We start from the raw sequence: 27,866 nt of genomic DNA on the forward strand, positions 1-27,866 counted from the left end.
CTCGAAAGATTTATAGAGCGATTAACGTTTCATTTCTTTTAGAGTTTTAAATATGTATACTTATTATATTTTTATAATGCAGAAAGCGTAAAAAAGAGTACAGACTTTTTGTGCTTCTGTGCACATTGATGGCACATGCACAGCTCGATGTGAAGCTCGATGGGGTGGGTTGGATGCAGATTTAATTCACTCCTATGCAAATTTGTGATAATATTATACAATAGTATCCAATCACTCCTATTATGTAACAATGCTTTTCGTAATTGTAATCTATATTCAACGAGTGCTCACTTTACGATATAATTTTAAATCTCAAATATATATGTATATAAATATCTTTTTATTTCTTTTATCAGTATTTAACACCGTTAAAACTCACCATTTCCGTATTACTACTAGATTACTCACTACAACTAATTACTTTCGTAGATTACAACTTGATCTTTATTTATGATTTTAATTAGTATTTCTTTTCTAATGGATTTCAATCTATTGTATCCAAGTTGCTTTATAATGCTTTAGTTTTCTTTTTAGACAATTGCTTTAGGTACAAAGTTGTGAAGCCACCACTGACACAAGCGAAATGCTAATTAACGATAAAGAAATTTAGATTTTTGCTAGGGTTGTGGAAGGGGGAGGGGGATATGTAAGTGCGTTATTAAAAAATATATCACGCCGATCACTATCATCACGCTCGTAAGGCTTGCTTATAATCATCACGTTATTGTGCTTAACGCGTCTCTCGCTCTGGCTCTCGGTAATGATGACGGAGGAAAGTGAGAACGAATTTGCGTCCCCTCGTTCAATATAATATCATTCTCCTATACTAAATCATTCGTTAATATTTAATGATATCATCTTATTATTCAGAAGCATCAATCAACATCATTTTCCATTTAATAGTCTCATTTTAATACAATAACGCAAAAGCCAAATTGTATTACATCCACTTTTTGAGATAAAAAACGGAAATTATGTTAGTCTAAGCAATAATGTCAAGGTCATTTCCGGTATTTCCTTTCTTTTTTTATTTTATGTGAAAAACGCTTAAAATTGAAAAACTGTTTTGTGTAAAAGAACAAAAAGAAGACCTAAGTCTGGATCATGCATATCCACGAAAAAAATGATACTTGTTCTATAACGACTCGAATTGGCCTTGACAAAACATTGTTTGGATTTGTCTAAAGAAATGAACAAAAATTTATTTTATATCAGATAAATTAATTTAACAAAAAGCTATGGAATCTTTTTACTTTCTAAAAATACGGATGGCGATTTGGAAATAATATCTTAATTCACGATCGTTCTCTGGCCTCTCTCATCGTTTTTTCTTTTATCAACTTTCTTCGCGTTATCTGGTATCTCATACTGATGAAGACAATCGACCTCACCTGTCGCAGAGTCCGCTAGGAGTGTGATGGACGTTCATCAGGTGGCCGCCGAGGATCAACGCAACTTCTACTCCGGCGAGCTGTTGAGACGGAAGAGCGAGGGCAGCGATACCCTACCTGTCTCGCGAGCCGCCACGACGGCTGCCTCTTCCTCATCGCTGATGCCGAATCGAAGTGGTGCGACGCGTCATCGTAGAGTATCCTTCGACAACGCACAGGATTCCACTACCAATGGCAGCTCGGCTATGGACAAGGTGGTGCGCTGCCGCAACAACAAGTGCGGCAACTCTACCACCTTGGCGGAGGCGAGGAGGACCTACAAGAGCTGCCACAATTGCACCTGTCTGTACTGCTCGCGAGAGTGTCGACGAGCTCACTGGCAACGTCATCGCAGGACCTGTCTTCATTCGCGGGCCGGCAGTCTCTGCCGTCAAGTATTGTCTTCGGCGAAGGAGGATCCGACTACTCTGAAGCATATCTCCGCCCTCGCTCGACGGGGTCACGACGCTCACGGTCGCGGCGCGGTCAAGTGCTTCTTCTCGAGTCCCGAGGCAGCCGAACGCTTCATCGGCAACGGCTTCGCCGATCTTGGCGAGCCCACCTACGTGCGCTGGTCGGATTTACTGCCCGGCGAGATGGGCGCTGAGCTATACGCCGAACTAATGCGCCTCTGCAAGACGTACAATCCGGAGGCGCGGCTGGTGCTTTACGTAGCGGTGTGCGTAGTCAGCGAGGTGCCAACCAGCGGTGCTGTTAGGTGGGAACGGCAATTGGTATCTCGATGCGCGAAGATCAGACTCGACGGAGCGACGAAGCACGTTTCCTCGTCCTCGGCGTCGCCGCAGGCTAAAAGACAGCAGATACCCGCATCGCCCTGTAATATCACTCGGGAGATGGACTCGCCGGAAACCTTAGTGCTGACATCGTTACCCGGAAACAATGGTCAGAACACGCCGCGGAGGGCCCGTGAAATCAGTTTCAACAATATCCAGCGGCAGCTCAAGCTCAGAGGAGTTTCTTTAAGAATACACTTTCCCCAGGTCTATCGGAAGCTCTGTTCCTACGTGGATGGCTCGGTGGATAAGTTTGCGCCGGTGACCATCTATCCTAGGGATCAAGCGTCCGGTAAGAGCTTCATGTGCATCATTATGTTGGACGCAGAGCCTGAACGTTTACAACTATTGCCTACGGACTCGTCCAGGGTGAGGACGGTGGACATTAGCGTGGAACAAGAGTAAAGATCGTATCCGCATTCAAAAAGGGGATTTGAAAATATTCGAGAACAAGATTTGCGCTGCTCAGGACTTTCCTCAGGTTCTTAGATGAGAATCGGAAACGTTGCTATGTCTTGTTCAAGATGAAAACAGTTAATATTAACTAGCGGTACAAGAATGAAGATCACATCTGGATGAAGAAAGAATCGAAAATGTTTAAAATATCAAGAGACGTTGCTCTCTCAGGATTTTCCTCAGGTTTATGGGGAGGGAATTAAAGAAGAGGTGTCGACGGACTTCTTTAAATTGAAGACCATTAGTAAAGCAAATTTAGATGATACGAAAATCTAAAAGATATCTTGATTTAAGATCTTGATTAGACATCTTTCGGATGTTTATATTATCTAGGAAGATTGTATCTAGATAGAAGCACATATGAGAATGTTAACAAAAGTCTCAAATGAATCTAGTAAAGCTCGACATTTGATGTCAGCTTGCGCAGATTCACATACACATACATATATACATATACACAAAGACTGTTTCTATCTTTTCTTCTAAAGAAAAAAAAAGATCGAACGAGAAAAATACAAAACGTCGCTTTATTCATATTCATCTTCTTTTGCGACACTCTATATAGCTCGCGATCGTATTAAGGCAACCCTTTGTCGTTGCAAAAGTCCTCGATTTGGCCGTTACGGTGTGAAATGTTTATCAATCGTTTGCCGAGAGTCTTATTGCAAGATCAACCGTTATCGATCATTTAATCCTTTCTCAACTCATGAAACACATAATTTATCTTCAAAAATAAGAATAATAAAATATTCTTATATTTTAATTATAATTATATCTATGTAACTTGTGTACATCATACAATTTGATAAAGCAATAATAATACTCATTTATCATGCAAGTTTTATATTCAGTATTCGCTGATATAAAGAATTCTCAATCTTATTTATTACAATAATGATACAATAATTCTAGTTAATATTACATTTTCTAGCATTTTTTTTTTTTTTTAATGAGTGAGTTGAAAGGATCGGCGATGATTTCAAGTTCTCGGCGAATGTAACGGAAAGTAATATTTAGAGTATGTTGTTATGTTTTTGTTCAACTTTGCATTGTTTAAATTTTATCGTACATATATATATATATATATTAATATATAACATATATGAAAAGAGATGAAGGACACAATTTTTTCTCAGCGAATATACGATAATCAAATAAATCGAATTATAAAATTTCGCTTAGGCCCCACATGCTATCGAAAACCGATTATAATTGTGCAATATAAAAATTTTAAAAAAATTTCGAAAAATATATCAAAATTTTTAATATTTGTTTGCAAATATCAATTTATTAAGAAAGAACACTTGCCTTACTTTTCGTCATGGCTTATATAATTCTCCCATCTTGTTATTAATCAGATGAATTTAATAATATAAGTATATATAATCGTGAAATTCTTTTCATATCTGCAGTTCTTCAAATGCATGGAAAAAAGAGACGAATGTATCTCGCGGTTTTGTCGCAAGTATATCATCCACCTCTATGACATTGTGCCAAATGAGAAAAATGAGAAAAATGAGATTAATCGCGTATATTACAGAGAATAAATTTTCGAAATACTGTCGCAAGGGACATCGACCGCCTTTGGATATGATCTCAATTTATATCGAAAGAGAAAAAGAAAGAGAGAACGCGCATAATTATTTCGGCTGAAAGGCTTTTCCATGGATCAACGAATCCCCAATTTATTAATAGTAAGCATAGCTTAAGTCGAGCTGCATAATGAAATGACATTACAAAAAAGGCTGATCTCTTTCTAATAAAAAAGAAGAGCGATTGATAATGGTGCCAATGAGAACGTCTCAAGACTCGCAACACATCATCACTTTACAGTGGTATACAAATAAAAGCATACTAAAAGAAACTTGCAATCTGAAAGTTTCTCTATCGAGAATGTCGCAACGTCATCGAGCGATGATTAATCAAGCAATCGATGCTTCTGTAATTTTAATTAAATAGATATTGTAATTAATGGAAGCATTGTACGAGAAACAGAGAATATTTGCGATTTCTTACGTTAGTTGATAGTATCGATATCAGTTGATAGAATCGATATCCATTTATATCGTTGACAGAATGCAATTTTTAAGGATGAGACGAAAAATAAATCGAATCAAAGAGGAAGCATCCCAGTGCCAATAATAAAATGCCACGAATATTTCTACACTCAACGAGAAATATACCGGTCCTCGATTTGATATCGAGCAGCCAGAATTAAACCTTACGATGAGATTCATATTTCATATGCACAAGATCACGATGATCCTCATTACAATTATTGATTTCGATTAATCGCATTTCTTTGTATGTATAGCGAAAATATAAAATTATTATCTCAACGCGTTCTCACTCGATCGTTCGCTCATCCGTTACATTATCAAGCTTGCGACCAATGTTGATCCTTCATTTACGTTTGTACATAGCGCTATTAAGGGAATATATATATTTAGGAAATGAATTAGAGGTAAAAGAGAGCAATTTTACTAGCACGAGGAGGAGATTTAAAGGATCGATCAAAATTCGCGAATAGGTGGCTTACTCGGAGATCAGTCCTCGTTATATCCTCGATAGTTCCTTTTTCCTATCTCTATTACGAGGATGATCACTACAATTTCATTATACAAGTTGTATGATAAAGAGTATATATTGATTTCGGCGCTTTACGATACACCTTGTATAAATATATTTATATGTCCACACATTTCCGCTTTATAAAAATATATAACGAAAAATGAGGGAACGTCGGTCGGAGAAGAAAACTCAATTCCTGTTGTATTAAGTGTATATACAGTGTGTTTATATAAGAATCTACATCTATTTCTAGAACGTTTATTATATAAAGAAAGAAGTATATAAATGCTATGCGCATTATCATAAATTTTTGGTCATGATGTAGAGCTCACAAGTTGACATAAATATGCTCAGAATATTTTTGATCCATAAAATATTTTCTCGATTGATTAAATATTAAATATTTACTATTTAATCCTAAACAGTTTCTGTATAAAAGATGAATAGTATATTATGAGTTTGGAGAAATAGATGGAAACTTTATGGGCACTCTGTATCACTCCGACCGATAAAACGAGAAAGCTGCTCGACAAATAATTTAGAAGAGTGATAAAGAAGAAAATTAATCGCGCGCATCCGCGAAAAAGATGAAAATTATGCGACTCAATCGATCGCGAACGAGCAATCTCAGCCCGCACATAGTCACTCTAAAGTCTTAAGATATCGTTTCAACGTCTATATTTATCGGTGCTATCAAAATGTGCTACCATTGTTTTCGCATCTGTGTATGTCTCGATTTTTCAAATAAAATGTTAATTTTATTATATAGTCCCACAGTGTAACTATCCTTTCACTGAAACACCGAGAAATATATTGTCAAAATAAAATTTATAAAAAAAATAATAATTAAAATATATATATATATATATATATATATATATATATAAATTAAAAGATCGCTATACAGTATATAAAGTTGTGTAGATTAAAGAATGAAAAATTTCAATAAGTTTTCTAAAATAATTTCAAAGTTATTTCGATTTATATTGAGATTATTATCAAAAATAAATTTGTTATTGGATAATAGGAAACAAACCTAAAGAATATTTACGAAACCTTTTTGATTTATTTGGCTCTGTACAGATTTGCTACAAATTTATTATTGTTAATAATACCATCGTATATTTGTAACGGTGTGGGTAAATGATGCTCACATATATCCTGGATGGATCTTTGCCGGAGACAGATTCGAGGCGAGATCGTATTCTCCTTCTTTATCATCTTTCTTTTTTTCTTTTCTCGAGTTAGATCGATTTGATGAACCCCGACCGTTTATCAACTATATACCTCGAGCATACTTTATTTTATATAAGCTTTGGAATACCCGTGGACACATAGGTACAACGGCTTTACAATAATTTATAGGAAAGCGCGGTTTTGAGACGAATGATGATAGTTACATTTATTTCGTTCATATAAATGCACGATATCGAGAAGCTTACATTCCAAAAGAGAACCCCGTTTTACACGTTCTCTTCTTTTTCGTCTTAGAAAAAACTTTCGATAAATACTGTATCGTAAATTGGCGAGATAGTAAAGAATATTTGTTACGTCTAGTATTCTTACATCTAATTTCGATCTGCACTACGCGTGTATAACGGATGCGCCAATATTTTCGTGAAACTAATAAATCTATTTCGAAAAAATATATACGCTGTGTGGATAGGATCCACAATTAAAAAAAAAAATATAAGTAATAAAGGAGCTATCTTTAAAAGAAATGTTGGTGCATCCCGTGTATATAATATTATTCAAATAAAAAATAGATATCTGAAAAGTACAATACATCCAGAAAGTTAAACAAAATCATCTATCAATTATTTTTGTGAAGTGAACGATATAATAGTCCGTTCATAAAATGTCTTTGGCTGTTACAAGGGAATTAATACAGACAGAATAATATTTATCTAAATTCCGGAAATTGAAAATGATTAATAGAATTAATCTAGTTTGTTTAATCTACATGAAATTGTTTTATCTAAATCCTCTCTTTACTTTGTGATTTTGTTCACATTTCAAAATAAATTAAACTTGAGCTTGAATCGTCAGGCAGTTCACTTGTCACCTCAGCGAGCCTCGTATGTAGAAATTGATTAATATTATATTCTAGCTTATAGCTTCCTGTGTTCTTATAGATTCGCATAAATGTACATACACACATCGTTGCCATATATTTCGCTTTCACATAATATATTTTATACACAATTGAAACATTAAATATAATTACAGTTACGTGGTTCGAGTCAATTAAGTTGACGAGAAAATAAAGTTACCTAAAAACCAGAAGATAACCGGTGAATAATAATATAATAATTTACATTAATTTTATAAAATAAAGGAAAAATGCGTACACATTAAACACAAAATTCACTTTACTGAATTTTCTAAGAAAAACTCAAAATTGACTATATATTAGAGCTTTTCTAAGAAAACTTTATATCATAAAGCCAGAAAATTTCTGGATTTGTCTAATTTTCTTTGTTTGCAAGTAAATCTTGCGAGTGTCCACGTATCTGGTCCAACAGAATTGCTCGCTCCATTTTCGCGTTACTTACAGAAAATTCGCAATAGTACATACAAGAAAATTTACAGACCTTATTCTCGAGGAAACTCCTGGAAGTAGCGGAAAAAGAACGCTCTTCTTTTCCGTCACCACCGTAAGATTTCGTAGCAATCTTAACAATCAATATTTTTTTATATATACTATAATATTATATATATATATATATATATATATATATATATATATATCTGTATATATATGTATACTGTCTTATCTAGAATCGTCGTCGTCGTGCTTCGTCAACATCGATGCAAAATAAATCACAATCGTATATTTCTTCCTCCCCGTTACCCACCGATTGGCAATTATGCTCCTGCGTTAACAACATATATATTATATGTTGCATATATATTTTTTTTCTCCTGTCTTTTTTCGCCATCAAGTTAATGAATATGCTAAAAAATATTAATCCTTTCTCGCGCATTTAGACGTAATGTTCTATATTTAACAGAGTATTTTGGTTTCTCGACACTACATATGTGGTTTCCACGCAGAAGATGCGGCAAAAGTAGTCACCTCGTTTGAATATTTAAAAACAAAAATCAATTTTCTTTTTCTTAAAAATTTGAGATGTTCGTCGTAAATATGATTATCATTTATATTATGCGTCTAAAATAACATATTGACATATATAAACATTGTTAAAAAAAAATAAGTAAATGCAGAAATAAAAAAGATATATTCGAAACGATGCGATTACTTTATCATCTTGTACTACGTTTCTATCTGCACCACAGTATGGAAGATCGTGACTCGGAAATGCGAAGAAGGATAAAAGTTTCAAGACTCACTCTCATGAATACGAAACATACTTTTAGATTAAGAAGTTTATCTTATAATCTCGCTCACGAGAGTACATCCTAACGCCTGCACCTTTTGGTTTAACTCATCTTATCGATTATGTATGCATTAACGCGGAGCGCTCGTCTATGGGGTAAGTAGAGAGATGTGCTTATATATTATTATTACTATTTTTTATCGTTATTATCATTATTATTATTATTATTATTATTACAAATGTTTATGTGAGTGTACGATCGTCGTGTATCTTCGTACATTGTCGTTATGGAATGTGCCGGGAAGGAAGTCGCTCTATTCGGGGAGCCACGACTTCGGCAAGTTGATGTGCATTTTCTCCATATGCTTATTCCGTCGATAGCTTGAACGCCTCGCAACATGATTATTGTAATCAGAATTATGTGTCAATTATAAATACTAAATACAAGTGAATACTAAAATAATTTAATAAAAATATTTAATAAAAAATTTAATATATTTATTTATCAATATTTATTTTATATCTTTAATCGATGAATTTATATAGAATTGTATAATTAATAATAATATATTATAATTAATAATATAATATATTATAAAAATAATATACATTATTAATTTTCAATATTAATATCTCTAAATTCTTTTTTTGAGCTGATCATAGAGAAATATGCAAAATATTTTATTTCAAAGTGTACAATTTCAAAAAAATGCGGCGTTCAACCTATCAATGGGTTTGTTTTCAGGATTTCCTTGTTTATCCAAGATTCTCTAACCTGGATCAACAGCATCTTCTATTATTAACTTAGTGCGTGAGCTTGGCATTGTATACTCTTGCAAGCTCACGAGTTCAAAACTCGAATCGCGATTCGGTGAAAGCTACGCTCGCGATTAAATTGGCCGTAATTGGCGCGTCCTCGAGAACATTCTAAGGACAGTGATTAAATTAAACGGTTCTATTGCATGACGATTGGTTGGCTCGCCAGTCCATTCAATATTGCGAATTAACTTGTAAAACTTAGAAAGATACTATGATTGACGATAATTCCATGAAATCATAAAATTTTGGAGATTCCTTTAAAAAAATTTTTTTTTCGAAATTTGAATCTTTTCATCCTTTCCAAAACAAATATTTTTTAGTAAATTACTCTCAATGTAAAAAATTAATAAACCAATAATCAATACAATGTCTCTTAAAATTCTCTCGTATTAATAACGCGAGAAAAGAAGCGAATATACTAAAAACTAAAATATATTGCCTTTGTTTATGAACGATAATAAATTAATGTATTGTATATAAGACCTTCACATTGCGACGTATCCTTTGTGCCAAATGATCTCTGTTGAGAGAATCGTGTAGGTTTGTAATCTTATAACTTAGAATTTACCATATAATTCTGGAGGCTATCCACTTTTAAATATGCAACGCGTATTTAAATTAATATGTGAACGTTACAGATCCTCAAAAATGAAAAGTTGGTCATAAAGATAACAAACGAACCAAATAGATCAGCTTGCTATAGCACGACGGAGCATTGAGATGACATGTCAAAATGAAAGAATTATCGGCCATTTCTTTAAGAGGCAGTAACGGCGGCGGATTGAAGCGAGTTGGGTCACGCCAAATTGCTCTCCTGTTCGCCCCATCCCTCGCTGTCACACTCGCTCTCCGATGCCGAATCGCTGTCGCTGAATTCGACAGCAACGCGACGTGCCAGAATGGATGCAACGTCGTTGAGCGCATTCACACGCTCCACCTCCTTCTGTTCGATCTTTTCCACCTTGCGTAACTTTATTCCTGTAAAGGATAGCGATTACATTAGACTAAAGTAGTATTAATTTCTTACAATCTTTACGTGCATACTGATATATTCATAATATATATTCAATATCAAGATTGTTAAAAATTTAAAGAAATAATTTGTTGTATTCTTGATTGTATCAAAAATTATAAAAACAGAGATAAGTTACCATCGCGAATCGCCTTGAGCAGATCGTTTCGCGGATCGACCAAAGGAATATTCGGATTGACAGGCTTCCTTAATTGACCGTCCACAATGCTCTTCAGAGGTTTCAGCTTCGGCGGATTCGTCGCGATCATTTTCGCGATGTCGCCATTCGTAAGTGGCAATGGCGCCGTCGGGCCGTTGACAACCGGCGGAGGAGGAGGCGGCGGTGGTGGTGGCGGAATGTTGCATGGAGGAGAGATGGGTCTCGGAGGGGTAGGATCCGGAGTAGGTGGAGGCGGCGGAAGATCCTGGGGTACCGCCGGATCGGTTTCATCCATGCCCAATTGGCCAGAATGGTTCGGCGGCGTCGGTGTCGAGCGTTGACTCGGTAGAGGACTGTCCGTCCGACTTCCGTTCCTATTCAGCAAATGTGACGGTATGGAACCTGAAATACACATTAATAAAGATGTGTCAAATGTAAGTTCTCAATTGTAATTATTATTTTTAAAACTCAAGAATTTGCTTTTTCAAAAACAACCACTGCGACAAATTAAGAATGATGATTAATATACCGTTCATGGAAGGAGGAGACATGGTTTCTCCTGGCGGTGGAGGCGGCGGCGGTAGAGTGTCTCTACCGGTGCTCATGGATCTTCCTCTAGTGGGGGTGTTGTTGGCGGACGCTACCGTGGGCGTAGAATTGCTGGAAGCGTTACTCGGTGGCGCCGGTGGCGGTTGCGACGGCCGCGATCTGCCGCCACGGCTTGGAGTGCTCTGACCAGGACTCTGATACGTTTCACTGCCGGCCGGCACCTGACCCGGAGCATAATGCGATCCGTACGAGTTCTCATCATAACCTTGAGCTATGTAGTTCGTTGCCCTGTACCGAGAAGATGAATGATTATTGTATGAAGCACTGCAAATCTAAATGTTAAAAAATCTAAAGTCAAAAGTAGAATAAAAAAAAAGTAAAAATCAAAATTAAAAGTACGAGCAAATTTTAAAAATATTATTCTGATTATTAATTTTTCCTTGCGTATGTGTAAATATTATTTTAATATTATTAATTGCATTATTATTATTATCGCCATATTTTTACCTGTAGTCGGAAGACGGTGGGCTGTAGAGATGCTGCTCTTCCGGGGGATAACTCCGCCGCAGCTCGATACTGTTAGGCCTGGGCGGCCTAGGATCTGTCATCACCATTCCCAGTAGCGTGTCATCGCCGGGCTGCACATTATGCGGCGCCCTATACTGCACCGTCTGCGTCGGCATGATATACTCGCCGTGGCCGACAGCCAATTGCCGTTGCCGTTCCCTTGTATTGTGCGGCTGTCTCACGCGCTTCTTGTGCCTGCCGCCGCCACCTCCGCCGCCACCTTCATTCCGAGGCCTATGCGGCTGTTTTGCCAAAAAAAAAAGAACGCAATTTTTTTAAGATGCGAAACACGAAAGAGACAACGATCAAGGTGCATCGCATGTTAAATCAAGCACAATCGGTTTAAAGTCAAGAACGTCCCGACGATTGATCCAGCAACTATTATGTAATATTATCTCAGCGAATTTGAATTAAATTGGAATATATTGGAGTATAAATATTATTATACAATATTCTCTCATTTGTCATTTAGCCACAAATTAGAATTAACTGGATCAATAGTTAAATAGCATATATAAATATATACATGTAGGAAATAAAAATGAAGAGCTTTGTAAAGATGATAGTAAATTATAATTCTCGAAATTTTTCTTACTTGAATTCTAGTATTATTAAAAAAAGGAATATATTTCCTATAACAATTTTATTTCCTACAACATGACAAACATGACAAGATGAAGATGAGATATTCCTGAAATGGACGATAAGATGATATTGAAATTATGGAGATACCGGTGTTGGTCGAAGATGAATCAGTGGTGAGTATATAACGCAATTCTATATAAATACATTCAAAACTTGCATAAAACTGGCACAAAACGGCATTACACAAGTGATCCACAAAGTGACGGTAAGTGTAAAAGACTTGATTCGAATTTCAAAAAAAGAAAAAACACAACTCAAATTACAATGGAAGTGGAAGATGGAGTCAGGATTGAAAGCCCTGCGTAGATGGAATTTTTACCCTTTTCCTTGTTATTTCATCGTCAAAGAGATCGACAAATTTAGATTTGAACAAAAAAGTCTATTCATATTCGATCTACGCAGAGTACCGTGATCGCCACTGAGAAAATGTGGCTCTATCAACTACAGAGAACTTTGAGAAAGCGAGCATCTAGCGTCAATCTCTATATCAGCCCGCAAAAAGGTCGGTTAATGAAAGAAAAATCACAGAGAAGGTGATTATATGCGATAAGAATGAAATGGTTGGTGTGGCGATCAATTCGTTGTCGATTAAAATTACTGTTGTCGGATGTTTCGTAAGAGGATAAGAGAGATTAAAAAGAAACTACAAAGATCCAAACCATCGACTTGCCTCTCTGAACGGTTCGGCATATTCAGACTCGCTCTACAACGAAGGGGATAGTAATTCAATAGTTAGAATCACAGTATTAGATATTTTAAGAAACTAGTTCGTTCTACGATCTCGCGCGCACCCCGACAACTTTTAAAGAGTTAGATGTAGCTGATTTGCGTATATTTCCCTTTATTAGTTTAAATTCAGAAAAAATACGCGATAATACAAATATAAAAAATAATACAATAGTTATCGAGATGCGCTTTTGAATATATTATTATGCAAGGATTCTTACCTTCTTCCCTCGATCGTGCAATTTCTTTTCTGTATCCTTGAGCATCTCCTGACTCCACAGATCAAAAAAGTAATTCGGATCGGTATAGAACTTTAAGCCGTCCTTGCCATCCTCTCTGAAAACAATAAAATTTAATTATTTATCACAAGTTAAATCTATTGATGAAAATTAAACAATGTCGTTAATTACCTATAAATATTAAGCTTGTCTAAAGGCGGCGGCGTATCACATTGGTGATAGGTCTCCAGCATCGCCGTCGGCATCGTGTCTCTAGAGACAACTTGCTGATCAAACACTACAGAACTCTTGAAGGCTTTCCTCATGTGTATATCTTGCAACGAGACTGTAAAAAAAATCAAGAGTCCTTGATATGCAGACCTTCTTCATCTAATTTATTACAATTTTATGTATATTTAGAATTTTCTTTCTAATTGTTTTTATCTCTATTACAGTTTACTATGAAAATTAAACGAGCATATCTCACGTACCTTCTTCGACATTACTATCTAGCTGGGTGACTTTGACAGCCAAACGATCTATCCTAGCCTGCAGAGAGTTGGCTCGATCGCTCAATCCGTGTGCCTCCCTCGCTAGCTCGCCGAACAGATCTTCGGCGTGCCTCGATAGACTCGACAATTGTCTGATTGTATTAGCTAAAGTACCATTAGTGGCTGCTTCGAGCTCCGACGGCAGCGGGAAGTCCTCGGGGATGGTGCCGCGCGCCACATGTACGGGCTCCACTAGTCGTTTCGGAAGCGGCATTTTGCCGGCTGCTTGTTTCTCCTGCTTGCTCTTCCTCGCGGTAACTCACTCACCGCTCTCTCGAGACCTGAAATCATCCCCAGAATTATCATCAGAAATATAAATTATCGAGCCAGATTGTCGCAATTTTTAATTTCTTGATTATATAATGTTAATTTTATGACAATGTTGAAAATTTGATCGAAAGTTTGATCAAGTGATACTAATAAGAAAAAACATGTCTCCTTCACATTATCTTAAAAAATTAAATCTATAGCATTGCTTAAACAAATAAAAATGTTGTATACACAATTAGAAATTTCTGAATTATTATTATTGCAAGCATAATTTCCATGAGAATTATTTGTATTTTTAAAAAATATTTATATATAAAAAATTACAAAACTTTAACTGATAAAAGTTTCATATATTATTTAGAAGCTAATTCTAGAATAAAAGATATTATTAGAAAAATTGTAATTAAACATTGCTAAAAATACAATTATAATATTTTTTATTGGTGATGTCGTACAAAATAATTAAACAGAATTCTTCTGTGTATAGTAACAATATATGCTTCAAATGTGTTTGAGAATAATCGAATGAAGTTCTTCTTCTCGCATAAATTTGAAACGTAATTTATTCGCGAGTAGCTTTTGAAGAGTGCTCGACCAGTGTGAACCACTCGTGGTAGCTTAAAATCGCCCCCGTTTTTCCCAAAGAGAACCGTTAACGAGATGAATATTTGATATAGCCGAGGACATCCCTTTGATCCAACCCCTGTTACATCCAGTAATATACAAATGGGGGAAGAATCGAACGAGAGAAATTGCGAGCGCGTAATCTCGTAGATTCAGCTATAAATATACATTCGTATAAATTCGTTTAATTCAAAGTCTTACAAATTGGCGATATCTCATCGCTCGCTGCCTCTTATCTCGTTAAGCGCCGCTTGGTTCATTTTTCCACAAATTTTAAAACATACGCTCAATGTGTACGCACGCACGCATGCATGCAGTGCGACGGCAAATACTATTGCATTACGCAATTATTAGCGTCACAACGTGATAACGATAATATCTTATCGCTTACGGTTGACTGCCATTAGCAAAGTGGCCGTATCAGTTGCTTTCTTTCTTCAAGTTTTTATTATAAACGTGAATTATCAATGTGTGAACTTGAATGTTCATTACTTGAAAGCAAATGATGTTACAGTTACACTGAACGACAGAATTGAATTGAATAATTCTCAACTATTTAAAATTTAATAATGTTCCCAAGTTTAAGAACGCGAGATTTATTTATTATATTTAATAAACTAAATAACTATTATATTTATAATTATCTTAAAGTTCTAAAGAATTTTATGTATAATTATTTTATAATTGTTTTTGCAAATTGCCCTGCTTTGTAAAAAAAAAAAGAGTTTAAGAAGCTTTAGTTTCAGGTTAATTAAACAAAGCGACAGACAAATACGTCAATAAATTGTCAACAAACATCGTTGAGTTATCCAGGGTCAATGAGATGACCGTGACCGAACATAAAGATTCTGATGGCGACGACAACGAAGTCGGCGACGTGCGTAACGCTATTGTATCTCCTAATTAGCAATTAGCCGCTGCGAAGCGTGCAAATGGAGCTGCTCTATGGGATATTGCACCTGCAAAGAGAATCATGAAAGGCCTCCGACGTGGCTAATAATATCTGTCGAAGATATGGTGTCTGAAAACAACATCTATTCTGCATCTCGTTATCGCTTCTCGTTAAATTCTTTTCTACTATTTTTGAAATTATATACCGTTTGAATTTAATATTCTTCTTTTCCTTTATTTGTCAAACAAAGGAAAAGAAGAATATTAAATTGTTATTATCTTTCATTTGGCATTATTTTTAATTATCTTTTATTATATTAAATAAATATGTTACTAAAGCCATTATAATAAAGCTTTCATTTCAACAATAATCGCTTATAAAAATCACCGCGCCACTTTAAAATCCCATTATGTGAAATAATAATTCATGTGTGATATTTGTCGTTTGTAAAATTGTTTAAAATTTACAAAATTTATTTATATAATCATCGATATAAAAAATAATATTATTATATAATCCATCTCGCAACAAATGATGAACAAATCTTGTTGGATAAATCAGTAATCACGATATGATTACCATGTGAGTCACCATAGCTATTAGAATCCTTTTGACGTTATATCGTCAGTATATTTTATTAAACTGCGATGCCAAATATCGAACAATCATTTAGTCATTGAATCAATCAGCGAATAATGGACGATTCATCTCGCGACCGTTAAATATCGAGAGCATTGGACATAAAATTGCATAACAAATGTGCGGATGTTTCGAAATGTTATATGAAATATCGAGATAATATTTCACGAGAAAAATAATAATTGTTATATTCGGATTATTTAAGAAATTCGCGAGAAACGGTCTCTATAACTGCTATAGCAAATTGCAATTGCAATTAGCAAGTATTATATTTATACTTTCTCCATAATTAAAAAGCTGCAATTATCTCTCTGCGAGGTATATATATTAATTTATTGTATATAGTATTTCAAATTTATCATATAAATTTCATATTAATATAAATTATATTACTTGAAATTTACTTTGATGATGTTATATAACAATAATGATTATATATCTTTAAAATCAATATCTTATTTCGCTACTAATATTCGAAAATACACATACATTGGTATGTATAATATTAATATGTCTTTAAATATTTTCTACTTTTTACGAAATCAATACTATATGATATTCGAGAACAAGCATCGATATGCTGCTAATTTTTAACATTTGTGTTAACAGGATTCATGTGCAGCGAGCTTAGAGTATATATTCTTTGTGAATGAAACCGCAGACACGCTGCAGCAGGCTTGCATAAGGTAAGCAATATCCTGAGGCTGAAAGGTCACTACTACGCTGCAGTGCTCGCCTACTACCACCACCTTGGTAAGTAGAAACCGGAAAGACCTACTCTCTTTGCTCCTCGCAACGTGTTTGTCGGTCGTTCAGGCGTTACATTTATTTCAGATTGTAGTCGATTACATCGGACTCACACATCTGTAGCGACGCTAACGATGCCGCAAAGTGCCGATGACACTCGCGCTTCGATAAACAAATCGATTTCCGCACGAGATTTTTATATAAAGAATAATTTAATAAGATTGTAATCGTGCGTGAGAACTTTATTTTTGATTTAATTTTATATACGTGTGTCTAGAATTTATTTAATTTCTTAAATTCTGATATACGCTTTAGAAAAATCGATATGATCTTATTAAAAAGTTTTAATTTTCCAGGAATTCATATTTTCCAAAAATCCATATCTATACGAAAAAACAATAATTTCTTGGTCCCGATAATACAACTTGATGAAAGTACATTCGCGATATATCAAAAGCGTCGATATTCGAAGTACAAGTTTTTTCAATGTTTATTAATAATATGGCTCGAATTGTTAAATCTCTTTTAAATTTGCAGAACGGCAGAATGACAATAACTAAAATTCTCTGCTGTTTCTATCGATTATTCACGCTTGTTCGCGGTTGCATTCAGGTGCGCACGTGCGACTGTGCGAGCCGAGAATACACATGTCGACCATATGGTCACGCATAAAACGTATGCAAGAAAGACAAGGTCACTACCCCCTACACAAATCGATGCAATTTCGTGACTTTAATAAAAATTTCTTCTTGAAATTGTATTTATGCTTTCTTCATACTTTTCATGTGTACATACATTTATTTATTTTTTTAATAATTTAGAAAATTAACTTTCTCTCTCTTTTTAAAAAATTATATTGAAGATAATAAATTTCGATATTTAATATCGAAAATAATTTTCTTAAACTATTGAAATGTAAATTAATATAAAAAAATGGATATTAAATTTTATTATTTTTTTATCATATAAAATGTTATTTATTTCGTCGCGTCGTAAAATATTACATGGCGTGAAATGATCGGCAGGAAATTTCTGCGTCGACATTCTGACCATTTAGTGTGCTTTACAGGAAAGAAGCGCATACCGAGACGCATTAGAATTGAGACGATATCGAAGCGATTGAACGGTGCAATCTGACTAGACATTATCGTTGACAACAAAGAGTTTATGCTAATGTCGCGACGTGCAACGATTTCACAATCGCAGATACGTGCATTTAGGAGAATTCCATCTTCCTCGCGAAATGTCATTCCTCGCCCCTCAAGATTATATTAAAGTCGCAATTCTTTTTCTTTAATAAAATGGAAATTGTTCGTGTAATTTTCACTGTTTCCTTAATAATAAAAATAAAATGTGTAAACTTAATATATGAATTTATTTTAACATCGGGAATTTAATTAAACAACAATTTTATAATTATTGTTCACAGATTTAAAATTTTAGATTTATATTTATGCACACACACACACACATATATATATATATATATATATATATATATATATATATATATGCTCTTACATACTTTCTTTTTACAAAATAAAATTTTTAATCAGCGCAAAAATAATTTCCATTGTACGTGGGCAGATTAATAACTATATGTGACTAATTAAAGCGCAGGAGCTTAGCCAGAAAAAAATGATGAAAGAGAGAGAAAGAAAGAGAGCGAATATTGTATTCGGGTCACTGATAAGGGAAGGATGTGAGTCGTTGGGGAGTCGCTAACGACAGGTTGAATAAATTATATCGACGTTTATGCGTTACGGGAGCAACGTGCTGAAAAGCTGTGTGATGCTGCTCTCACAGATTGCCTGGCCGAGATATTTATATCCTGCCTGCTGTGTGTATACCACCACCACTACATCTTGTATTTTGTATACAAGCGTTAAGTCGATAGATGTACAGCGATCATCAAACTTCCACACTTGCAATATTACAACAAAAATATTTACTCGATATGCGATATTTCTCACGACATGTTGTACAAATAAAACTTGATTGGAGATTTTGCTTTCATTGGAACAATGTTGCCAATAAATGTGGCTGCTGTAGAAATTAAAGATTTTTCTACTTGAATTTCAACTGTCAAAGAAACCAAAATTTTTGAAATGATAGAAATCCAAATGATTCAAAATTAAAAATATAGAGGAAGAATTTAATTTATTATTTGAAATTATCTTGAATATTTTTGATAAAAAAAATCTCATTACTATATCTGATTACAGTTTAAATAGAAATCCGTGAATATAGTAAATCTGTCATACGCGACTGTGAATGATTGCGATGTGTTTTGTATTTTCAAACGTACAATTATTTTTACGACAAGTGAAACCAGCTATGTTAAAGTGGATTAGCACGACTTTTTATCGTGAAACACGTTTGGGGCCACTTCTTTTGCTTGAGTTAAATCTAACTAGGCTTGAAGCCGCGCTCGAGTTAACGTACAATAAAGAAGCTCGAGAAGGCACGTGGGTACCCTTAAAAAGGTACTCATTTCTCATTAGCAGCGTTTACATCGTTTGAGAAAGCAAGATGTCGATATGCCACAGAAACAAGTTCCACCTCGTTTTTATTCGTTTTCCTTGTACATCTATCCGGTATAGTAAAATCTACTGTTATTGAATTTTTATAAGAGAAAATGAGCAGTCGAGATTTTCTTGGCTTCGATATGTTTGTTTTCAAAATTTCTTAATTTTTTAATTGATTATATAATAGAGAGATTCTTCATTATAAATTCTCCAATTTAAATTTTGAAATTTTCACGTTACGAAATTCTCCTATAGGTTCATATACTTGATCCTTGAAATTTTATAAGCAGTCCCCTCCATAAATTTTATTTCTAAGATTTTCTTAATTTGCATTCATATATAATTAGGACCATTGCAGATTTTTAAAATGAGAAATTATGGAATTTCGAAATTAATTTTTCTTTGTATCTGCAATTGTTCAACAACGACAATAAGCAGTTTCAGTCTAACAATAAGCTTTTTGGCCGGTGAAATCGAGGTCTCTTGAAAAGACTCACGACGACGGGCTCGCATTATATGCCTGTCTTCGTCGACTTTGCGGCTTGATCAATATTGCGCGAACGAAGGCAGCAGACACCAGGAATCGGTTCGCTCGCCCTCGATGATTAGCAATCGGCTCGCATGAATCTCGGATCTTTCTAGCACGCCTCGAATTTCACGCTCTCGATATCGTGCTCTCGACATACCGCTCGTTCGACGTGTGAAAGCAGGTGATTTATAAGAACTGTTCCAAAATATTGACAAGGAAAATGCGACATTTTTCTTTCTCTTATTTTTCTCTAAATTTCTTAATTTGTTTTCTAGATTTTACCAATCGTGAGAAGTGAAACGTTTTGACTGCAAACCTAATGTTAAAACAACGTGGCGCCATGTTCATCGAAATAAAGATCACCCTGAGGATATTTTCGTCGACCCTCGTGTCAGCAGGAACGAGTATCGGGGCGCAATGCGTCAGTTCCTTCGATACTAGAACTACCAACAACCCCTCGATATAATACAAGGGATGACGTCATACTCTCCATGTTTGTATATATATTTTCTAAATATAATTCGTTTTGAAGTCGAGTAAAATCAATTATGTGAATGCAAAATTTATATATTATGGATCTGTAAAATGAATGAAAAACACAATCAAGAACTGAATGAAGAACCTATAAATTTTAAAGTTATAAATATGAATAAAAAATCTGATAAATTTATAATTGCTAAAATATGTAATTGGATCTCTAAAATATAAAATAACAAATGTCCATAAAACACTGATAATTTATAAAATCTTTAGAATTTATCAAACGAATCTCTAGATACAAGGATTTAAAAATCTATGACCCCGAGACAAACTAGGCAGATATTAAAACATCTCTCGAATACACTCGATGTACGTATACTTCCGGTTGCTCTCTTATTCGCGATATATATTTCTGCTACATGTGATAAAATGCGCGCGCGAAAATTAATGTGTTCGATCGAGGGAATCGAATGTCAGGAACCGGTTAGTTAACCTTGTTTCAAAAAAATATTTTAAAAATAAGAAGCACGCGTAGGAGAAGCAAGATACTTGTTCATTGAGTATATTGCTGCTTCAATGTTACTAATATCCGTAAAGACTAGCCTCGCGATCTGTTAGTCCTGTAACTTTTGCGAGTCCTTTAATCCTAAAATTTTTCCACCATAAAATTTAATTATTAATTTATCGTACTTAAAATTTTAATTAGTTCCATTAAATGTTGGTTTATTTTTTATTTTCTACATATTTATCCTTAAAACTTTTGCGTTTTCAGAGTTTAGTGGAGCCTATATTTGATGTTTCTTCTGATAATTATTTTCTTGAATAATAAATTAGAAAATTCAAATCATTTTTTAAATAATTTATTATTTGCATAGAACCTTTGATCTTGAAAAATGATTGATCTGCAGCTTGCTGATTATTTTAAAATTACATAATATCTAACTATAAATGAAATAAATTTTCAAATAAAATTTTATATAAATAAAAATTAATATTATATAAATAAAATATAATTTCAAAAGAATGAGAATAAAATTTCAATGGAAGAACACAAGTCCAACGGATACAAGTGCGCTACTAATTACAAGAAGAGGTTTCGAGAAAGCAAGGACCAAAAGAAGGAAGATCAGAGCAAAAAGCTCGCGGTGGACAGTGGCAAAGTATCAAGTAACATTCGTCATGGTGGATGCGGAGACGTCGACCTCGGATGCATCCCGGTCGGGCTAGTCATATACATGCACATGTGTATGTTTGCTGTGAATACGACACATACAACACAGGCCCGTTTCCCAGTGAAGCAGATGTACATTACGCACGCGGTGAAAGGGTTTAATCCTCTTTCTTCTAGATAGAGGCGGCTTTTGTAAACTGGAATGATAAATCGGGAGGAAAAACGCGAATCTCGGAGACAATGACTCCGTAAACGATATCGTCGAGATGCGTCTCTTCGCCAAAAGCGTGGAAATACGGTATGTAAAGGGTTGAATCTCAAACTCTACTTGCCATAAAGGCCAATGCACCATGACGCCGGTACGGAATTAATCTAATCACCGTATATTACGCTCATATTAATTGTTTCTTTCCAAATTCGAGTTGGACCATTTCCAATTAGACGCAGGAACTCGATATAGAAAACACAGGAACAATTTTTATATGTTAAGAACGCATCGATCCATGTTATAATTTTTGAACTTAAAAATAATTTACTACACATGTAATTAGTATCAAGATCGTAATTGATTGTAATATCAATAAATTAGCGAGAGTGTACGCGTTGTGTGTTTGTCGCAGTTTGTCGGCGTCATTTCTCTGGGATGGGATGGGATACGCGTTGATAATGATAAAAAAGTATAGGATGACGCGGCATCAGCAAACGCCCACATGCCGAGGCGAGAAAATCGAAACTTTATTGAATCGCGCCTATTTCACCCTTGAGCTCTTCCGCAATTTGCTTTAATATAATTAAGCTCTCGCGTTAATTAGAATCTTAATGGCGGGAATCCCCACAGGCGCCGTGATTTTAAAGTATTTCTAGTTCCTTGAATAATAAAACTACAAAATATTTATTTTATCTTTATATTATAACTTAATTATCACATAATTTTATTGTAATTTTAAAAAAAAAATCATATTTTGTATAGTTTTTGTTTCCCAAAATAATTATACATATATCAATAATTACTATTGATTATTAAGTATTAAATTTTTTTGCTGATTTCTTGTTTTACGTGATACAGATCTGAATCAAAATTTTGCTAAATATTGTATGCGAAGTATACATATATACAAGATTAATTCCGATCGTAAATTCACCAAAAGAAAAGACGCAATAATGTGCTTATCTCGCTGTCAAATATTTGCATTTCAAAATACATATTCGCGTTTCTATTGCGAATCATAAATCAGCAAAGTTGAGCAAATCGCGTTTCCTTTCATCATAAATAACGCAATCCTGTTTTTGTGGACATGTTTCCGCACTATTATCGTTTAGCTCGCGATATCTTCACAACGTACATAAATAAAGACGTGGCCTTGTATGCAGAAATATTTAATTGTACTGATTGTCGGAAAGAATCGATATGATGAAAGAAACATTTTATTTAAAAATTAAGATTAACATAAATTTTTTTAATATTTAAAATATTCGAATTAATCAGATAATTCGAATTAAAATACGTTTTTGATGAGTGTTAATAATAATGTAATAAAATCAATAAATATAGGTCTTAGCCTACTTTCCACGAACGCATGGATCCTCTTACGAAGCTTACTTGTGTAGGTCTTCATGTAAACATGGATTAAACCGCAACGAGACTTACAAGAGAATCATCTTATAATCAAGTGGTTTTCTAAGGGAGATGAGAAACTTTCAATTTCTGGCACATTTATTTATACTTGTTCGAAGAATAAGAGTTAAAGTTTTTATTAAAATATTATGGAAAAAAAGATGAAGTTAAAAACTATAGAGCAAGTTATAATAAATAAATTGTCAGCCATTCACGATTTAAAGGGGATCAATGGTTATATTATCTAAATAATTCTTATAAACGGTCGATGATAACAGCGTCAAATTGAATTGCTGAATGATGTCCGAAGGGACTGGATCTAGCACACGGCATGATATTGATGCACTTGTATATTAATGAAACTACATCGAATCAGATTCAGAGATCTAAATTTTTTTATATAGATGAAAGAGAATTAAATTTAAATAACAATAATAAAAAAACTTATTTAATTCAAATTCTAAATTTTAGCGCGAATCGATGAATAAAATGATATGTCAGATTGACAATTTTTTATCTCTTCAATGATATTTTGAACGCATATGTAAGTGAGTTTTAATTCTTGCGAGTGGAAATTCAAGTAGAGTGTCTCACGAGACTCTGTTTATAGGTCTGGGACGTTAACCTCGATAATACGATTTTATTTGTATTGGTTTCGAGACGTACGACTGTGAAAATATGTGCAGCAACCCAGTTTTCTCGGTCTTTGCGTGGTCGCGGAAACGCGGTCAGGTATTATTGCGCGTAGGACTATCGTGCGTGTGTATCTGTATGTAAGAGAAAAGGCATAATCGCGAGTTGCTGACAATTTTCATAAGCAAAGGGGCAAAGACACCGACGGTATTTCTCTCTAACGTTAACTCCGCGATTTCGCAGAGATTTCTCACGACCCCTCGTCGAACCGCGAACACCATAAAGGCCGGATTATCGATTTTGCATCACGCTTCTTTTTCTATCACACCGCGAGAGTTTACGAAGCTTCTTGGGCTTGTAGCAAATGGGAATGTTTTAAAAATATCTAACGCGACTACTTTCGTTTCATGTGTATGCAATATTTTAAAGCTAAAGTTTATTCTCGTTCTTTAATCAAATTCTAATATTTAATTTTCTATTATTATTTAAATTATATATAACGTAAATTTAAATTATTTTACAATCGCGAGAGAATATCTAATGTTATTCGAAGAAATTCAATGAAACTGAAAGAAGCGAAGACGCATCGCTTTGCCATCGCGAAACGACGCAATCGTAGATGCGAAACGCGCGTGACAGGATTACGAGACTATAGCTGGCGTGTCTCGACTCTCGACGCCAGCAGTTGCATAATTTCTTTGCTGCTGATGTTGTCTTTGCAGAAATTTCGCGAAACGGAATGCCGCTGTGCGTATTTACGTTGCCAGCAGCACGCGGTCGACCCCGTTCAAGGTAATGCGGCCAACGGAGAGCAGAAGAGAATGGCAATGTTACTATTGTATTTTATATAAGGTGCTCCTAAACAACGCGTCAACTTTCTTGCAACGATCTTGCAACATATCGAGGGAATGATAATTATTTGCGATCACACATTACGGAGTTTTCATAAATAAAATCGATAAAAACGCTATCATTCATGTTGAAAACAGAGGGATATTTATAAAAGAAATGGAAAATGATATATTTTTATAGTATATCAAAAATTTGCGCGAGCGCAGATATTAACACGATTTGTGTCTATTTTCCTAGTTTCAGATAAGATTTGACTCGTAACGTTGTGCAAGGGGATCCACCGGAAGATGATCCAAGATTAGCCGAATAACCGAGAGACGAACGAAAGGGTCGAGCTTATGCCGGTTGCATTCTCCCTCCGGCTACATCGGGAATGTCAACAGAGAGTAAATGGGATCCAATTGGGTCACAAAGATACCGAGATCCAAGTAATAAAATTGCAGATCAAAGTTTTAAAACTTCAGAAGTTCAGTATATGCGAATTTCCGAGAAAGTCGAAGATTTTTTTTTGTAGCTTTAATCTTAAACAATTTAAGAGAAAAAACAGTTTTTTTAAATTAATTTAGAGATCTTCAAAAAACTTTTCAATCCCAAAATTTCATAAAATTCTAAATTTTCAAAATTGTAAAACTTAAACTAGTTTATTTAAAGAATCTAAAATTGTATAAAATATTTTCCCTTGAAATTATAAAATCCCAAGTAATCTAAAAAAATTCAAGAATTTCAAATATTTCGAACATATATTAAAGTATTTAAATTCTAATTAAATATTAAGAATTTAATTAATCCTCTAAGGAACATTTGTCACATGTCGAATCGTATTCTTATAGATAAAGAACTCGCGCGTAGACAATAAAAGAAAAAAGCAAGATGGCTCGTGTTAATAGTCATCGATCGATAATATTACGTATGCATGTATACAGACGCATACGAATGCGTACACACACACACACACACACACACACACACACACACACACACACACACACACACACACACACACACACATAATCGCAATCTAACGGTTCATTAATAAATTAATGCAGAAAAGGTCAAGCAAGACGATCGCTCTTTTCGAGATCGCACGATCGAATACACAAATATCGTTCACACTTTACTTTATATACAAGGTATCCCAAATGTTCAATAAGCTTATAAGCAATTTAAAGAATTTCGAGCTTTTATAAGTATATGTTCAATCTTTTAAATTAGAATAAATATTTGAACAATTAATTATCTCAAAAATTAACAAACAATTATATTTAATATAATAAAATAATTTATTTCGCATCGAGATCGGTTGTCTTGAGACACCCTGTATCATGAATGCCAACAATTGACGGCTCCGTGTTCTGATTTCACTCGTAAATTATTTCTAAATGATCATTGTGATTTATATCACGATACTTGACACATTCTCTTTTCAATCCTCTTAATTCATTCTATCATGAAAAATATACCTCGTGAGATGCTATATAATTTCCCACACATGAGTTTTCCCATTTCCTGTTCTCATACACGCGGTCATCACGAGGATATACGCGCATCTTTGAATGATTAAATCTTCTAAATTTTTGAGAACCGCTCGGACAGATCTTCAAATATTATGACAATATGTATAATAAAATAATAAAATTATAATAAATAAATCAATATTATTACTTGATAATATTCATGTTTAATTATTCACAACTTTTATATATATAATTATCTACATATTGATTTCACGTTCTTCTCCGGGTATTAACGCGGGTGAAACTTATGTCATTCCGGGGGAGTGACATGAAGTGACGGAAACGACAGGATTGTCGATGACAGAATCAACAGACGCAAATATTGACTGTTTTATAACTGAATTCAGTTTCCTTATAACGCTTTAATCTCGACATAAAAATATCAGATAATAAAAAAAATGAAATATTAATCATTATAATTATTTATTCTTTATATATGCAAAATCGCAAGATAAAAAATTAAAGCATTCATTGCAGAAATGAGATAATTCCATAAGAGAAACTTTCTATAAAAATAAAACACCCTATCCAAAAGCGAAGCTTATACAGATTAATGTCATCTTTGCACCGTATATATTATTTCATAAATGTGCGAAGGATTAATTAATATTAAACGCGATAACGGCAAGGCTCAACAATCGGCGTCGCGATCTCCCTTATTCTAGCGATGATAGAGAGAAAGACAGACGCTCTTCGTCAGAACCGTTCGCTTCGAGAGAAAAAGAGAAAGAGAGAGACTCTATTCGTGGGGAGGGCCACCCCCTGCACGGACAGCCGGCGCCCGTGTCCTATGCGGCTATGACGGCCATGTGCCGCCCCCGGAAAACCGCCGCCCATCGAGTACGGCCGTACGGCGTCGTCTCTCGACATCGCGACTCGTTATCGAGACTCTGCGACTCCGCTATCGCCGTCACGCGACAGCGGCGCACGAGAAAAGGCCTGACTGACAAGATGTGTCACGAAACACGAAGCTCCGATCTCGCCGTTCCTCTCTGTCACTCCAGTGACGTTCTCTTTCTCTCTCTCTCTCTCTCTCTTTCTCTCTACACACACTTGTGCTCGTTCGACACTCACCATCGTATCCGTCGCACGGCTGTCCGCCGCGTGTTCGCGCATATCCCGGACGTAGAAGCCGAGCGGGCAACCAGGGGAGAGAGAAGAAGGCCGATCGTGTCCTCGCCAGGAGACGATACGGCGATCAACGTGTGGGCGACGTCGGCCGACGTCGCGACGACGGCACCGAACCGGACAAATGCGAATCGACGACTTCACCCGCGAGCACAGAAAATGGCGTTGCGCTGTAGCACACAGGCACGCAGCAGCAGCAGCAGCAGAAACGCGCTCGTGTTCGTAGTACACTCGCTTGCTCACACTCACTCGTTAGCTCTCCCTAGCTCTAACTTCCTCGTTACGTCGTCCCTCCGCCGGGGCCGCGGCTCGACTCCACTGGACACCGTCCAGCGGCGCGACGATCGTCCTCGGTGGCGCGAAATTTCAATCGCGTCCGATTACATCGATCCTTATTCCTTCTAT

At 35.2% G+C, this 27,866-nt stretch overlaps 2 protein-coding genes across 3 annotated transcripts in view; one reads left to right on the plus strand and one right to left on the minus strand.

Moving 5' to 3' along the window:
- LOC126854610 (uncharacterized) overlaps positions 1-6,019 on the plus strand; it is a 45,970-nt gene extending 39,951 nt beyond the window's left edge. Inside the window, exon 12 of the mRNA XM_050601534.1 lies at positions 1,401-6,019. Within this exon, the coding sequence (XP_050457491.1) occupies positions 1,401-2,629 (1,229 nt within the window). The 3' untranslated portion in view covers positions 2,630-6,019. The remainder of the gene's footprint in view (positions 1-1,400) is intronic.
- Positions 6,020-6,295: 276 nt separating this feature from the next.
- Positions 6,296-27,758, minus strand: LOC126854688 (actin-binding protein WASF3). Of its 2 annotated transcripts, XM_050601654.1 has the most exons (9): positions 27,408-27,758; positions 13,780-14,120; positions 13,481-13,634; positions 13,292-13,406; positions 13,015-13,047; positions 11,640-11,941; positions 11,113-11,420; positions 10,563-10,985; positions 6,296-10,389 (listed from the first exon to the last, which is right to left on the minus strand). In XM_050601654.1, the coding sequence occupies exons 2-9, from the start codon at positions 14,051-14,053 to the stop codon at positions 10,208-10,210; spliced, it is 1,791 nt and encodes a 596-aa protein (XP_050457611.1). In that variant the 5' UTR covers positions 14,054-14,120; positions 27,408-27,758; the 3' UTR covers positions 6,296-10,207. The 2 variants fall into 2 exon arrangements, with proteins under 2 accessions (XP_050457611.1, XP_050457612.1); XM_050601655.1 differs by lacking the exon at positions 13,015-13,047.
- Positions 27,759-27,866: the final 108 nt, after the last annotated feature.

Source organism: Cataglyphis hispanica, chromosome 14 (genome assembly GCF_021464435.1).
Source record: "Cataglyphis hispanica isolate Lineage 1 chromosome 14, ULB_Chis1_1.0, whole genome shotgun sequence".
NCBI classification, from domain to species: Eukaryota; Metazoa; Arthropoda; class Insecta; order Hymenoptera; family Formicidae; genus Cataglyphis; species Cataglyphis hispanica.

Coding starts and splice junctions, on each gene's coding strand:
- LOC126854688 (XM_050601654.1), bottom strand. CDS start 14,053: ATGCCGCTTCCGAAACGACTAGTGGAGCCCGTACATGTGGCGCGCGGC. Junction 11,942..13,014: donor ATGCCGAACCGTTCAGAGAG/GCAAGTCGATGG, acceptor TTGGCAAAACAG/CCGCATAGGCCTCGGAATGA. Junction 11,421..11,639: donor CCACCGTCTTCCGACTACAG/GTAAAAATATGG, acceptor TTCTCGGTACAG/GGCAACGAACTACATAGCTC.